General features: G+C 42.8%; 1 protein-coding gene across 1 annotated transcript; it reads left to right on the top strand.

Annotated features, from left to right (window-relative positions):
* Positions 1 to 47: 47 nt before the first annotated feature.
* LOC111140341 (contactin-associated protein-like 3) lies at positions 48 to 13,667 on the top strand (the record flags this gene model as incomplete). The annotated part of the gene is made up of 7 exons (XM_022492622.1): positions 48 to 169; positions 7,178 to 7,348; positions 8,257 to 8,475; positions 10,397 to 10,636; positions 11,173 to 11,403; positions 12,645 to 12,778; positions 13,580 to 13,667. Coding segments are annotated over 7 exons (1,205 nt in total), but the record flags the coding sequence as incomplete, so codon positions are not given.
* Positions 13,668 to 14,254: the final 587 nt, after the last annotated feature.

Below are 14,254 nucleotides of genomic sequence, written 5' to 3'. Positions count from 1 at the left end.
TCGTTCAGAATAACGCTAAGGTGGTCGTATTTGTTTTGTAGGACCAGTGACACAGTAGTCCTTTCCCACAAGGAGCACCTGCCAGTCACTCAGGTTGTGATGAGAGACACAGGCCGACCACATTCAGAAGCGGCTTATGCGCTGGGGCCTCTGCTCTGCTCCGGGGACAGTAAGTAGTGGCAAGAGGAACTGTCTTGACTCCTGGAAATGCATGTCAGTGTTTTAGGAGACGTGTGGCTGCCTGAGTCCGTAAAAACACCGTCTATGCTAATACTCTGCATCTCATTAGGAATGTGTTAACTTACAAAAGAAGTGTATGTTGGCGTTCTGCTTGAGAAAAAAATGAGGAGTATTGTATTACCTTCGGAGTGTGTGTCCTCTGTGTAGTATTTGAGTCAGACTATCGCTGTGAGTGTTGGTGGGATGATCTGAAACACTGATCACCCAGTCAGCAAAATCTAGTGATTTGATAATTAATTAATTGGAGTATTAGCTGAGTGCCGAGATGCCTAAAACTGGTAAGATACTGAGAAACGGGGAGACGGAAGCCATCACGTGCCTGTTCGTTGTCACCCTCTGACAGTTTGCGAACCTCAGTCGTCCTAACTGTCCTCACCCCTCCCACAGCATGTGGATTTCTCCAAAGCCTTCCCTCTCCCAAACTAACTGAAATAGAGCGGATCCACTCTACCTTTAACTTACTTATTTCTAATCCCTTTTGAATATATTCTCTTCAGGCCTTCTCCTCCATCACTCCCTAAAAACTGCCTTTTCCAGGCATCAGTAAAGCTCCGACCCAGCTAAACGCGCACTCTGCTCTTAGCTGGCGTCAGACCTGACCTTGGCCTCCTGCCTCACTCACTCTGATTCACGTCTTTGTTCAGCTGCCAGCTTACCCACAAAAGTCTGGGTTTTCCCTCCTTCCTTCCCCGTGCCAGCGGCATCCTGTTGTGGTGCCCCCGGCCTGTGTCCTCAGCCCTCCCTCTCTCTGCTCTCCAGTGATGAGCTGTTCCCAACAGGATTGTGGCTTTAAATCCCACATTGAGGTCAATGATTCTGCCATCGCTGTACCCCAGGCCGTCTCCCTGCACTCCCCCCATGCCACCCAGCTGCTTAGGCTGTACCTCTCTGCCTTGACAGGCATTTCAGAACAGTTTGTCCAAAAGAAGGAAAAAAAAGTGTTTCCATGACAACCTTCCCCAACTCAGGGCACGGCAACTCCATGCTTCCTTTCACTTAGACGGAGAACGTAACAGCCACTCATAACTTCTTCCCTCTCTTAACACACGTCGGACTCATCCTCAAATACAAATCGCATTGCTTTGAATGTCAAAACCGGGTCCAGCGCCCCCTCCCGGTGGCTTGACTGGCGTGCTTGCAGCTGCTTCTGCCCACTTAGCGGAGACGCCACAGAATGGCCCGAGGGAAAAGTCAGGGCACGTCAGTCCTCTGGCCCAGACTCTCCAGTGGCCCTTGTATCAGAGCAGAGGCCAAAACTGAACGTCTACCAAGGCTGCGGTGGCCAGCCCTTCCTGGGGCCGCATAGGAGACGCTGCCATGTGGAGAAATCCTGGCATTTCTGAGCCTTGCCATTGAGAAAAAGGAAGTTTCCTACTTCAGATGACAAAACCATTGAGAGGTGGATAGTCACGGTGTAAAGAACACATGAACATGCCTTGACGGATGACAGTACGAAGAATTGTTCTTCCCACTCATGACCTTAGACTGCAGACCACACTCTGTGTCCAGATGGGACGAACTAAGCACGCCTACCCCACGTCTCCCCCGAGTGCCCTGTGAAACCTGGGCAGCCTGAAACAGTCATCTCAGGGCTCTAGGAAGGCAAGGAGGAGAAACCAGGAGGCATCATTTACTTTTCCCTCCAGCATCTGTCGGTCAACCCAGTCGTGGGCACTGGGTCATGGACAGAGAGGTTCCAGGAGAAGCCCTCGAGCCCTGGCTAGAGGCCGGAACAGAAAGGTCCTAACTCTCAGAGATGCAGGAATCCCATTTCCCTCTTTTCTCTCCAGGCAGACCCACGACGATGGCAGCAGGAGCTGCCCAGGGAGTGCACGAGAGCCAGGACTTCAGAAGGGGACTTCTGCCCTGCAGAGGGCTGCTGTGGCTCAGAGATGGTGGGAAGACTCCTCTTAGTTTTGTTTTCTTCCTCCACTCACCCATCGCTTGGCAACGGACCAGGTACAGTTGCACAGGACAGCATTACAGAGCAGTCTCGGTAGAGCCTGTTTTCCAGTTCCGTGACTGACAAGGGAGACCAGGGGACCAGAAAGTACCTGGAATTGCAGAGGGAGGCGGCCATTCAGGAAAGCATACTATATGTTGTTCATGAAGTCCTGGGCTCATCCCAGAGCGACACATGCATGGATCCGGTCCTAACTGTAGACCCAAGAAGTTGAGAACTGAATGGAGAGTTGACAACCCAAGACCTAGGCTGGCCACTGGGTTGTGCACGAGTGAGGCAGAGTTGGGTCGTGCTGCAAAGGCTTTGGAAAGTGGACTGGCATTAGAGACAGCCCACAGAAGGCAGATTGCAATGTGTGGCCAGATCCTAACTAGGCCAAGTGCCTGCAAAAAAAACTAAATAAATTAAAAACAAAAAATAAAATTTGTATATATGTATATATGTGTGTGTATGAAATCAACATGCTCCGCAACATTTAAACAAAGCCCAGAATTTATTAATATAATATTTAAAATTTATAGGAAGTCATCCACAATTACTTAGCACAAAGAACCAGAAAAATCTAAGCTGGCTTAGGAAAATGTAGTCAACAGATACTAATGCAATTGTGACACAGTGGTTAGAACGAATTGATAAAGAGTTTAAAACAGCTATTACATAAGAACTCTAACAAGTGATCATAAACACTTTTGTAGCAAATAGAAAAAGAACATTTCACCAAAGAAATAGGATATCCAAAGAGCTAAATGAAAACTTTAGAACTGAAAAATACAAAACTGAAATAAAAGATGTCCTGGGTGGGCCAAATAGTGGATCTGAGATGAGAGAGTCAGTGGCCTTAATGATGCGAATGACTCATCTGATCAAAAGAAAGAAAAAAATCTAAAAATGAACAGGGCCTCAGGGAACTCTGAGTCAACAACAAAAGATCTAACATTCATGTAATTGAGCATTCCAGAAGCAGACAGAATAGTGTGGTGCTGAAAAAAAAAATTGGAAAAAAGAAAGGCTGAAAATTGTCCAAGTTTGGCAAAAAACAAACTTGAGAAGTTGAATGAACTTGAAACAGGATAAACTCAAATTCACCTCCAGACACACCATTATCAAACTGCTGAAAACAAAGGCAATGGAGAATGTTTTAAAATCAACCAGAGAGAAGAGTAATGCATCATCTGTAGGTGAACGCCTACTCCTATGGCTGTGACTTTCTCATTAGAAATATGGAAGCCAGGAAGGAAGTGGCAAAACATTTCTCAAGGGCTAAAAGTAAAGAATTGTCAGTCTGGAATTCCATATTCAGCAAAAACCTCCTTCAGGGATGAAGATAAAGAAATTCTCAGACGAAGTAAAGCTAAAAGCATTCCTTACCAGGAGATACTTTAAAAGACTTTCTAAAGGAAGAGTCAGACAGAAGGGAAAAGATACCAGAAGGAAATCTGGGACCTCGGGGGTATAAAATCAGCTTGAGAAATGGTAAATATTGGAGTACATATAAGAGACTACTCTCCTGTTGAGTTACTTTAAATGTACTTGTGGTTGAAAGCAAAAAATACAACATTATTTCAAAGAGCTCTTACTTTGTACAGATGGAATACATTTGGCAGCAATAACTAAAGGGCACTCGGAAAACCAACAGAATTGTTGGCCAGGTTTTGACATATGAGTCCCAGTGGTTAAAATGCAGATTCTGAGCAGACTCTGAAAAGGTAAGTGTATATATTGTCACTCCTGAAGTAACCAGCCAAGGAACTGCTACAGACAAACAAAAGTAGAATACTAAGAAATGTTTAACCCCAAAGGAGACAGAAAAGGACAAAAAAGCATAAGGAAAAAATAACGGGAAAAAATAATAAAATGTAAAACTAAATTAAACTTGTCAACATTTAAATTTAATATGAATTGTCTAAACCAGTTAAAGGACAGATGGTTATGACTCCACTATGTACTTTGTACAAGAAACTCACTTCAAATATAATGATATCACAAGTTTAAAAAGAGGGACAGGGAAAGATATACTACACAAACACTAATTGAAAGAAAGCTGGAGTTTCTGTATTAAAGTTTTTGCTTGAAAGCATAGAAAATTAATAGATACAAAAAGCGATTAAGAAGACATAAGAGTCTTAATGAGCTTCAAAATATGTAAAGCAACAACTGACAGGATGGAAAGGGGAAGTAGGCAAAATCATAATTATAATTAGAGATTCCAATACTCCTGTCTCATTAATCATTGGAACTAATGCGGGGGGGGGGGCAAGCAAAGTGTACATAAAACCTAATGTCACCACAAAGCAAGAGAATTTAATTGACATTTATGGAACACCCTACCAACAGTAAAATACACATTCTTTTAAAATGCACATGGATACACCATATTCTGTGTCACAAAACAAACTTGAGCACATATCAAATAAATCACACAAAAATACATTCCCTGACACAAATGAACTAAACTAGAAACAAAGAACAAAGAGAGTGAGAAAGTCTTCAAACACTTAGAAATTATATACCAAACTGCTAAATATTAAATGAGTCAAGGAGGTCTCAACAGACATTATAAAATATATTGATCTGAATGAAAAGGAAAATACAACATATCAAAAATGGTGGGAGGCAGTTATGTCAGTGCTTGGAGAGATAGTAATAGTATTAAATCCTTGTGTTATGAAAGAAAAAGGTCTCAACTCAATGATTTAAGCTTTTACCATAAGAAATTAGAAAAAGAAAAAAAAATAATTTGAAATAGCAGAAGGAAGGAAATAATAAAGATAAGAAGAGAAATCAATTAAAGTCAGAGATCTATAAAAACAAAATATTTATAAAAGAACAATAAAATAGATAAATCTCTATCAAAACTGTTAGAAAGAAGGGAAATATTACTAATATGAGGAGTGAAAGATGGAGTATCACTACAGACCCTACAGACATCAATAGGATAATAATGGCATACCACAAACAACTCTACACACGTCAGTTCTCCAACATAGATGAAACAGACTAATTCCTTGAGAACCACTAACTACTAAAACTCACTCAAGATAAATTGAACAACTAGTAGAGACCTAGAAGTATTGATGAAATTGAATCCAGTCAGAGATGACTTCATTGGTGAGTTTCACCAAAGAAGAAATAACACCATGTTTGCACAATCTCTTTCAGCAAATAGCAGAGGAAATTCTTTCCAACATTTTATGAGGGCCCAACATTGCCCCGATACCCAAACTAGACAAAGAAAATGCAAAAAAAGAAAAAAAATTAAGAGAGATAACTATGCATCATCACAAACACGTATACAAAAATCCTCAACTACATTAGCAAAAAATCCAGGAACATTTAAAGAATAATACACCATCACCAACTGGCATTTACCCTAGGACACAAGGCTGACTCAGTGCAGCTGACCCTGGAACAACATGGGTCTGAACTGGGCAGGTCCACTTATGTATAGATTTTTTTCAAAAAATACAGTACCATCCTGTAAATGTGTTTTCTCTTCCTTGTGATTTACTTAATATTTTGTTTTCTCCAGCTCACTGTATTGTAAGAATACAGTATATAATACTATAACATGCAAAGTGTGTGTTAATCAAACGTTGATGCTTCTTGGTAAGGTGTCCAGTCAACCTGTCCATTAGGCTATTAGTAGTTAAGTTTTTGGAGGGTCCAGAGTTACATGTGAATGTCCAACTGTGCAAAGGTCAGTGCCCCAACCCCCTTGTTGTTCAAGGGTTGACCATTTTTGGAAATCAATCAATGTCATCTACCATATTAACAGTTTAAAGAAGAACAATCACACCAGATGCTTTCTTTGCATCCGTTGATATGAACATGATCATTTGAATTACTATGATTATATCAAGAATTAACATAATACATTCATATCAGATACCACTCACAATAAAATTCTTAGCAAACTATGAATAACAGGGAACTTCTTGATCCTAATAAAGATTATCTATATATGGACAGCTGGCAGCATGGTTACTGGTGAAAACCTGAACCCTTTCCCTGCAGGAGTGGGCACGAGATAAGGATATTCAATCTCACCGCTTCTGTTCTGTGACTCCAGTCGCTCTGGACGTCCTAGCCAGTGCAGGAACCGAGGAAGGAAGGGAGGAAGGAAGGAAGGGAGGAAGGGAGGAAGGGAGGAAGGGCATCCAGGTTGGAAAGCAAGAAAGAAAACTATTTGCAGATACACGTGTGATCGGCAGACGTGTTTAGAGCAGCTCTGTTAGTGAACGACCGAAGCTGGAAACCACACTGACGTTCTCCAGTGACAAAGAAATGGTGGCCCGATCCATGTGATGAAGGACGGTAGAGCAGCAACAAGTCGTGGCAAAATCAATGCATCTCAAAGGCTTTCCACTGAGTGAGAGAAGCCAGTCTCAGAAGGTTACCTACAGTGTGACTCCGTTTATATGACACTTGGAAAAGGCACAACTGTAGATCACAATGACCAGGGCTTAGGGGCAGAGGAGGGTGTGACTCTAAGAGAACAGCCCGAGGGAGGAGGGGAGATGGAGCTGTCCTTTATCCTGATTTTGGTGGTGGTTATACAGCCCTATGCGTGTATTAAAGTTCATCTAACTGTACGTCCCCCCAAAGTCAATTTGACTTAATGGTAATCTATAAATAATATCGTCTTCTAAAAACGCAGGGTATTTCCAGTGACTATCTGTCCACTCAGTTGCAGTCTTGTCCCTCTTAATCCTTGAAAGAGTCAGTATCTGGATATTCACATTGTGGCTGTATGTTTGGAAGAACCCCCAAGTGAAGGCTTGCATAGATTTAATAATGATAAAAATGGTAAAAAATGGTAATAATGGTAAAAAAAATTGCTAGAAATACAAAATGTGGTTGTTATTCTGTTTCCTTGCTATTGTCACTGTCTTTTTCTTTTTTTTTTTTTTTTTTTTTTTTTTTTGTTNTTTTTTTTTTTTTTTTTTTTTTTTTTTTTTTTTTTTTTGGAAACAGATTCATTTTGGAATTCTGCTTCCTTCAAGACCGAGACCTCATACCTTCACTTCCCTACGTTCCGTGGAGAGCTCAGTGCTGACGTGTCTTTCTTTTTTAAGACGACAGCGCCTTCTGGGGTGTTTGTAGAGAACCTGGGGATCACAGACTTCATCAGGCTAGAGCTACATGGTGAGTCGCTCCCTGGGCAAAGCCACCAGATCTCAGTATATAGCAATAACCCTTCTGGGAACCTAATTCCCAAAGTACTGCTATGCTTTCTTCATCACTTGTATTCCTTTAGTACATACTAATGTTCTAATACCTTTTTAAAAAAGGTTTATTTATTTGAGAGAGAGAGAGCAGGGTTGGGAGGGGGGGAGAGGCAGACAGAGTCTTAAGCAGACTCCACGCTGAGCGTGGAGCCCAGTGCAGGGCTTGATCTCGTGACCCTGAGATCACAACCTGAGCTCACACCAAGGGTCAGATGCTTAACCAACCCTACCACCCAGGAGCGCCTAAAGCTCCATTATTTTAAGTCTTATTTTTAATAGAGAGGAAAACAGTGATTCACAAAACACACAGCAGTCTGTCCAATTCTGTGCTGCCCTGTGTGTGCAGTAAGGATCTTTTAAACCAAACTGGTCTGATAACTACTCCCTAAATTGCAGAATCATTTCATGTAATTGACTCACCACGTTGTTCACACACGTATGCAAGACTCGCTCCCGTACTTCAAAATTTCACGGAGGGCTTTTTAAATAAAGCACATGAGGATTCCACCCACCTTGAAATAAATCCGCTGATATATAAGAAGGCAGGTCACAGGCCAGTTTCCCTCCAGTGGGGAAAGAAATCTACTCCTTAAGGTTTAGCAAGATGAGCATTCTCTGAGGAGGAATAGGTAAAATGGCTTTGTTTCTCTTCCCCCAGGACACACATTTCTGTTGCCCTCCTAGCCAGCTCAGAGTGACATTGGTCAGCAGCAGTGTCACCGTCCGCTTTCATAAGGAGCCTGTCGTGCCGCTGCCCTCCTGTCTCTAAGACCGAATTTCCTCCCTGCGGAATGAACCGAGCTACTCTCCTCTTTGTGTTTGCAGCTCCTGCAGAAGTGACCTTTTCCTTCGATGTGGGGAACGGGCGATGTGAGGTCACGGTGCGGTCTCCCACTCCCTTTAACGACAACCGGTGGCACCACGTGAGGGCTGAGAGGAACGTGAAGGAGGCAACCCTTCAAGTGGACCAGCTCCCCAGCAAGACGCGAGCCGCACCCACGGACGGCCATGCCCGCCTGCAGCTCAACAGCCAGCTCTTCGTGGGTGAGTGTGGCTGCCCTCTGGCTGCGCCGTGCCGGTGGACACAGAGAAGACTCGAGCCGTCCAGCCGTGATGGCAGCAGGTGCACGCGGCTCCTGTCGGCACCGCGGACTGAGAGCTCCAGCAAGAGTCGGGCTCTCTTTCCACAGACGGTTGTTAATACAGTTTTCCATAGTGTGTTGTTCGGAATCATGGTTTCCATAGATTTCCAAGGTCACGGATGAGATAATGGAGGTCCAGAGAGAGCGAGTGACGTAGTCTAGAAACTGAAATAGAAGAGAAACCCAGTCCCCAGTGGGTGGATTTCCAGGCTGGACCTCAACAGTATTGATGACCTGTTTCGCTTTAGTGACTTCTTATCAATACTACTTACAAAACGGTTAGCAAATTTCATCCGGAACTCCCAGCTTCACTTCTCCGTGCAGTCAGGGAATCTGCTGTGTGACTGTGCCCGCGTTCTCCTGTGTCCCATCTAACACAGACCGAAGGAGGACTCACGTGGCTGTGTCGCCCTCCTTGCCGACACCGGGGTCAGAACCAGTCTGGTTCCATTCTTGCTGCTGGTGCTTCAGGGATGAAAGCTCTGAGTAGTAGAAGTCTTCCTTTTCATGTACTCACTTATTATTTTTAAGACTTTTTTTCTTTTTCTCAAAGGGAGAGATAACTTTTGCTACATTACTTTTCAGACAACTCTATTCTAATTTGGAAAGCAAGCAGATCAATGAGGTAGCTCTTCCTTGGTCATTTCTCATATGTTTTCAAGTAAATAAGGAGCTTGTCCAATTAGGAACTAATCTAAATCACAGATTAGCCCACAGTCTGCTTTGTCAGAGGACACCTACAGCTTCTGGGGGCTGTGCTATGCAGGGAGGCGTGTGTGTGTGTGCGTGTGTGTGTGTACAACCCATGACACAGAAAACTCCAAGGCCCCCAGATTGGAGATTAGGCTCGTGTGAGGCATGATAGAGAGAGAGCTACTCAGTGTTCAGTGACTGTTACCCTCCTGACCTCAGAGCCGGCAGGCTGGAGCGAGGCAGGCCTGAGCCTGGGTATTATTATTATTATTTTTTAAATATTTTATTTATTTATTTGACACACACACACACACAGAGATCACAAATAGGCAGAGAGGCAGGCAGAGGGGGCCGGAAAGCAGGCCCCCTGCTGAGCAGAGAATCCGATGCGGGGCTCGATCCCAGGACCCTGGGATCATGACCTGAGCTGAAGGCAGAAGCTTAACCCACTGAGCCACCCAGGTGCCCTGAGCCTGGGTTTTAATGTTACCCCTAATTTCTTTCTTTGCCTGCTCCTCAATTCCTTTTTCATGGCATTGTTAATGGGAGCATTTCTAAGAAAGGATGGTATTACATATATAATTTGTTATTATATATAATATACGTATTATATATAACAAGTGCGTAATAAATATGTAACAAAATATGTATGATCAATGCATATACAAATTATAATGTATATTACATATTAACCCTATACAATGTATATATTTGCATGTTACAAATTTGTAATATATATTATATTGCAAAGATTTTCAACTATCTAACTTTATTGTGCTCATCACAGTTTATACACTTAAACTTTTAAAAAGGAGAGATGGTCTTTTTTTTTTTTTTAAATGAAGGAACCGACTTAAAAATGTGCAAATCTTTCTAAATAGAACTTGAAGAAGTACTTTTTAGAATAAATATTTATGAAGCTAAACTTCAAAAATATTTCCGTCTGTGGTTTACTCGATATCGTTTGATGATTCTTAGTATGAGGTCACAGCCTAGGTTTTCATAATCGCATGTGTTAGTAAAGCTTCCGGCGGGTCCCTTTCCTGACGTGATCGGTCGGCCCGCATTGGACCTGGGGTGGAAACGCCACCGAGACCCCCAGGGCACAGCTGTAGTTGTTTCCCTTGTAGGCGGGACGGCCACCAGACAGAGAGGCTTCCTGGGGTGCATTCGGTCGCTGCGGTTGAACGGGCTGGCCCTGGACCTGGAAGAAAGGGCCACGATGACGCCAGGCGTGGACCCCGGCTGCCTGGGACACTGCAGCAGCTACGGACACCTGTGCCGCAATGGAGGGAGATGTAGGGAGAGACCCAGGGGCATCGTCTGCGACTGCGCCGTCTCTGCGTATGACGGGCCATTCTGCGAGAGCGGTGAGTGTGCGCTGGGCAGGACCGGGAGAGGCAGGCACCCTATTTGGCTGTTTGCCTCGTGTTTCTGGCATTTGACCCTTTCTCTACGAAAGGATAAGGCGGTTCTCTGTGATCAGCTAAACGAGAGTTGTTTCTCTCCCAAATTTGTCCATTTATGATTCTGTTCTTGAGAAGCTTGTGATGACTTCTGTTGGATTCAGCATCATTCACACGACACGGAGACAATAACTCTAAGTGTATGTTTACACTCGGCATTTAATGCTGTGTAACTCTGAGATGGAGCATTTTGTGGGCCTTAATAAAATACCGTTACTTGGTTTGACGTCATGTGAATAGACACAGGGATGAGTTATCTTTTATCCATGCTTGATTACCTTTTTAATCAGAAATATTTCTGCATTAAAAAAAAACAACAAAGCATGACATTCTTACGTTCTCTCTTGATAGGCTGAGGGTTAGAGATAGTGTGTGGATACACATAGAGAAGAGCCTCACCTTGACTCGTGCTAACATAACCAAAATGAGTGTCATTCCAGAGATTTCTGCGTATTTTGGAACTGGCTCGTCCGTTATCTACGACTTTCAGGAACATTCTAACTACACCGCCAGCAAGAACTCAAGCTCCTTTGCAGCTTTACTTCATGAGGGTCTGACGCTGGCTGGAGAAGTGGCCACACTGAGCTTCCGGACCACAGGGACACCCAGCTTACTCCTCTATGTGAGCTCCTTCTACGAGGAGTACCTGTCCGTGATCCTCGCCCCCAATGGTGAGTGTCGAGACTATAAGAACGAGGAGGCTGAATTAGCAAATAAGGACCACAATGAGGGGGACCCTTTAGGTGTTTAACTACGAGAAGGAAACACAATTTCATGGCTTGCCATGCTTGTTACACTAGTTCATGATAACCCTCAAGTGTTTATCACTAAAGTTCACATTTCCATGATTACATTTAAGATACATTTCCCCCATGGAAGTTTGATCATTTTAGGTATTTGATGTGCCGCTAGGCATCTTGCTATTCTGGGAAGTCTTTCCTTCTGTACGTGAATAACTTAGTTCTGCAATTCACTTTGAAATAAGATAGCTCACTTTGTACATGGAAAATATTTCCTCCTCCTTCTTAGCAAAGTAAAGAAGTATATTAAACTATCTAAAACCCACGATTCCTACGCATCACAGGAATAGGATTGTTCTTTACTCATCAGTAAAAGTCTGAGTCCCTCAGACTCTTCAGTGGCTGGGAAGCCATTCATGGCAACAGCTACATACAAAGAAAAAGTGGGATAAGAGGTACCCAACTCATGGCCACCAAGTCTTTCCAAGACTGTTGCAGATGGAGCATTAGCCCAAGCTGTGACCTCACTTCACAGAGCAGAAGGGCAGAGACCCACTTTCTGGAAGATCTGCTCCAGGCAGTACGGGATCATGGGGCAGTGGGCATCCCTGTCAAGGACATCAGGAGATTGAGATGTTATAGCAAATCATCGTCTTTCTTCTGTTTCTTGATTATGGCAGAAACATTGGAAAAAAATTCTAGTTGTGCAAAATATGCATTATGCAAATGCCAGCAATACATTAAAGTGCATTAAAATAAGTCACATTAAAAGAAGTGATACTTATAGAAACTGAATGTTAATACAATATTGCTTGAGGTTTTACCATTAATGCTATGAATACCACATGAATAATTAACTTCGAGCCTAGCTCCGAGTTCCCATATGCTTAACTTAGAATTTTTTCCTTTGTTAAGGAAAATGGAAGAACTTGGGGAAAGACCATTTGGTCTTGATTTTTAAAATAATGTAATCGGATTCTGAATTCAGCCCTGGAATAGCACATAAATGATCACTCTTCCAGGAATAGAGACTCTCGGTGTCCTTAAGCAAATACTCAATAAATTCAAATTATAGGAAATAAATAAAAACAAAATGTGCTTTAGAACCTGTGTTGATGGTTTTTATAAAATTCCATTTTAGTTAAAAATGTCATTTTTTAAATTTTGTTTAGGAAGTTTGCAGATCAGGTATAAGCTGGACAGGCACCAAGAACCTGATGTTTTTAACTTTGGTTTTAAAAACTTCGCTGATGGGCAGCTTCACCAGGTGACGATTCACAGAGAAGCGGCGGTGGTCGCTGTAGAGGTAAGGGGTAGATTCACAGCGGCAAGAGTAATCAAACCTGTGGCATTCAGTGTATGACCTCCAGCAAGGCTTTGAGAATAAATCCTAGTAAAAGAGATACACGTTCATCAGTCTTCCCAGAAAGTCCTGGGGACAGAAAACATAGTCAAAGTGTTTTCTTTAGCAATGTCGTTTGTTTGTTTAGCAAGATGCTGACAGGGTTCTTGTTAATATCTGACCGCTGAAAATGTCAAGCTGTCCTCGTTAGTAGGGAAATGTTGCCCAGTTTCTCCCAGCGATTACTGGAGACATTCCGACGAGAATGAGAGGCTTTTCCATCTGACTACAAAAGAGCAAAGGCGGCAGAAATGTAAACACAAGGGGAAAAGCAAGATTTTGCTGAAAGTGGGAATACATTTTTTTAAAGCCTCCATGTTTCGATTATTCATTGTCACTGGGTTTTGAAGAATAACCTTTATATATTGAATCTGTGCCAGTAATACCTTTTGTGGCTTGTGTTATTAATTTCTGTTTGAAATAAGTAAAAGCTTTAAGGTTTGAAATAGCTTATTGCATTTCTTTGTGGATCGTACCAATTACGGATCCCTAAACCATGAAGACAAATAAAGGGGAAAGAATAGGCAATGGGATGGTGTGAAATCCGAGGTATTAAAACAATTGCTGTGAAACCGTTTCACCTTTGTGACAGCTGAACATATGGCTCGTTTTTACCGTTTTCCTTGGTCTCCCTCAGACTCCCATTCTCTCATCACCAAAATTACTCGCCATTTTGATGTTTGCTTCTTGTGGAATATTTAATAGGTTAACCAGAATGCAAGGAGACAAGTTGTCCTGTCATCAGGGACAGAATTCAATGCTGTCAAATCCCTTATGTTGGGGACAATTTTAGGTAAGTGTCAGAAAGAGCATCGTCCCCCCACCCCCAACCTCCTGACATGGATCAGAAGTGTCAGGTTGCAAACACGGGAAGGGTTCATAAGGCTGAAAGAAGCTCCTTGTCGTATTCATGGTTTCCCAGCAAGTGACAATCAAGGTAGAAGCAGCTCTTTTGTCCGAGTGTGCCTGTAAATCACCAGGGAGGGCTGTCTGCTAGGTGAGCCACAGTGACCCCTGAGAAGTGTCTCCACATGTGCCCTCTCACTTGGCAATCAAGCAGAATGAAACTTGGTATTTCTATAACAATTGAGGAAAGGCAAAATCAAAGCAGGTGTCACGTTCACAATTGTATATTAATCAGGGGTCAAATGCAGAAATCACCCAACAGTAAATATAGATTTACATTTACAAGAAGAAAGGACTTACATTTTCTTTGAGCAAGTGAGTACGTGTTGGGTGGTAGGCTGGGCCCTGCTCTGAGATGTGTTCAGTGCTCCCAGCTACCCTTGGAAGGTCAGGATCGGAAGATCCCCCACACCCCCTTCAGGGCTGATAAAAGCATACCAGACTACTTAAGCATCAAATTATTTATGCCTTTGT

This window comes from Enhydra lutris, unplaced genomic scaffold (genome assembly GCF_002288905.1).
Source record: "Enhydra lutris kenyoni isolate GAN:26980312 unplaced genomic scaffold, ASM228890v2 scaffoldscaffold571, whole genome shotgun sequence".
Classification (NCBI taxonomy): Eukaryota; Metazoa; Chordata; class Mammalia; order Carnivora; family Mustelidae; genus Enhydra; species Enhydra lutris.
This window is presented reverse-complemented; position numbering and strand designations above follow the sequence as displayed.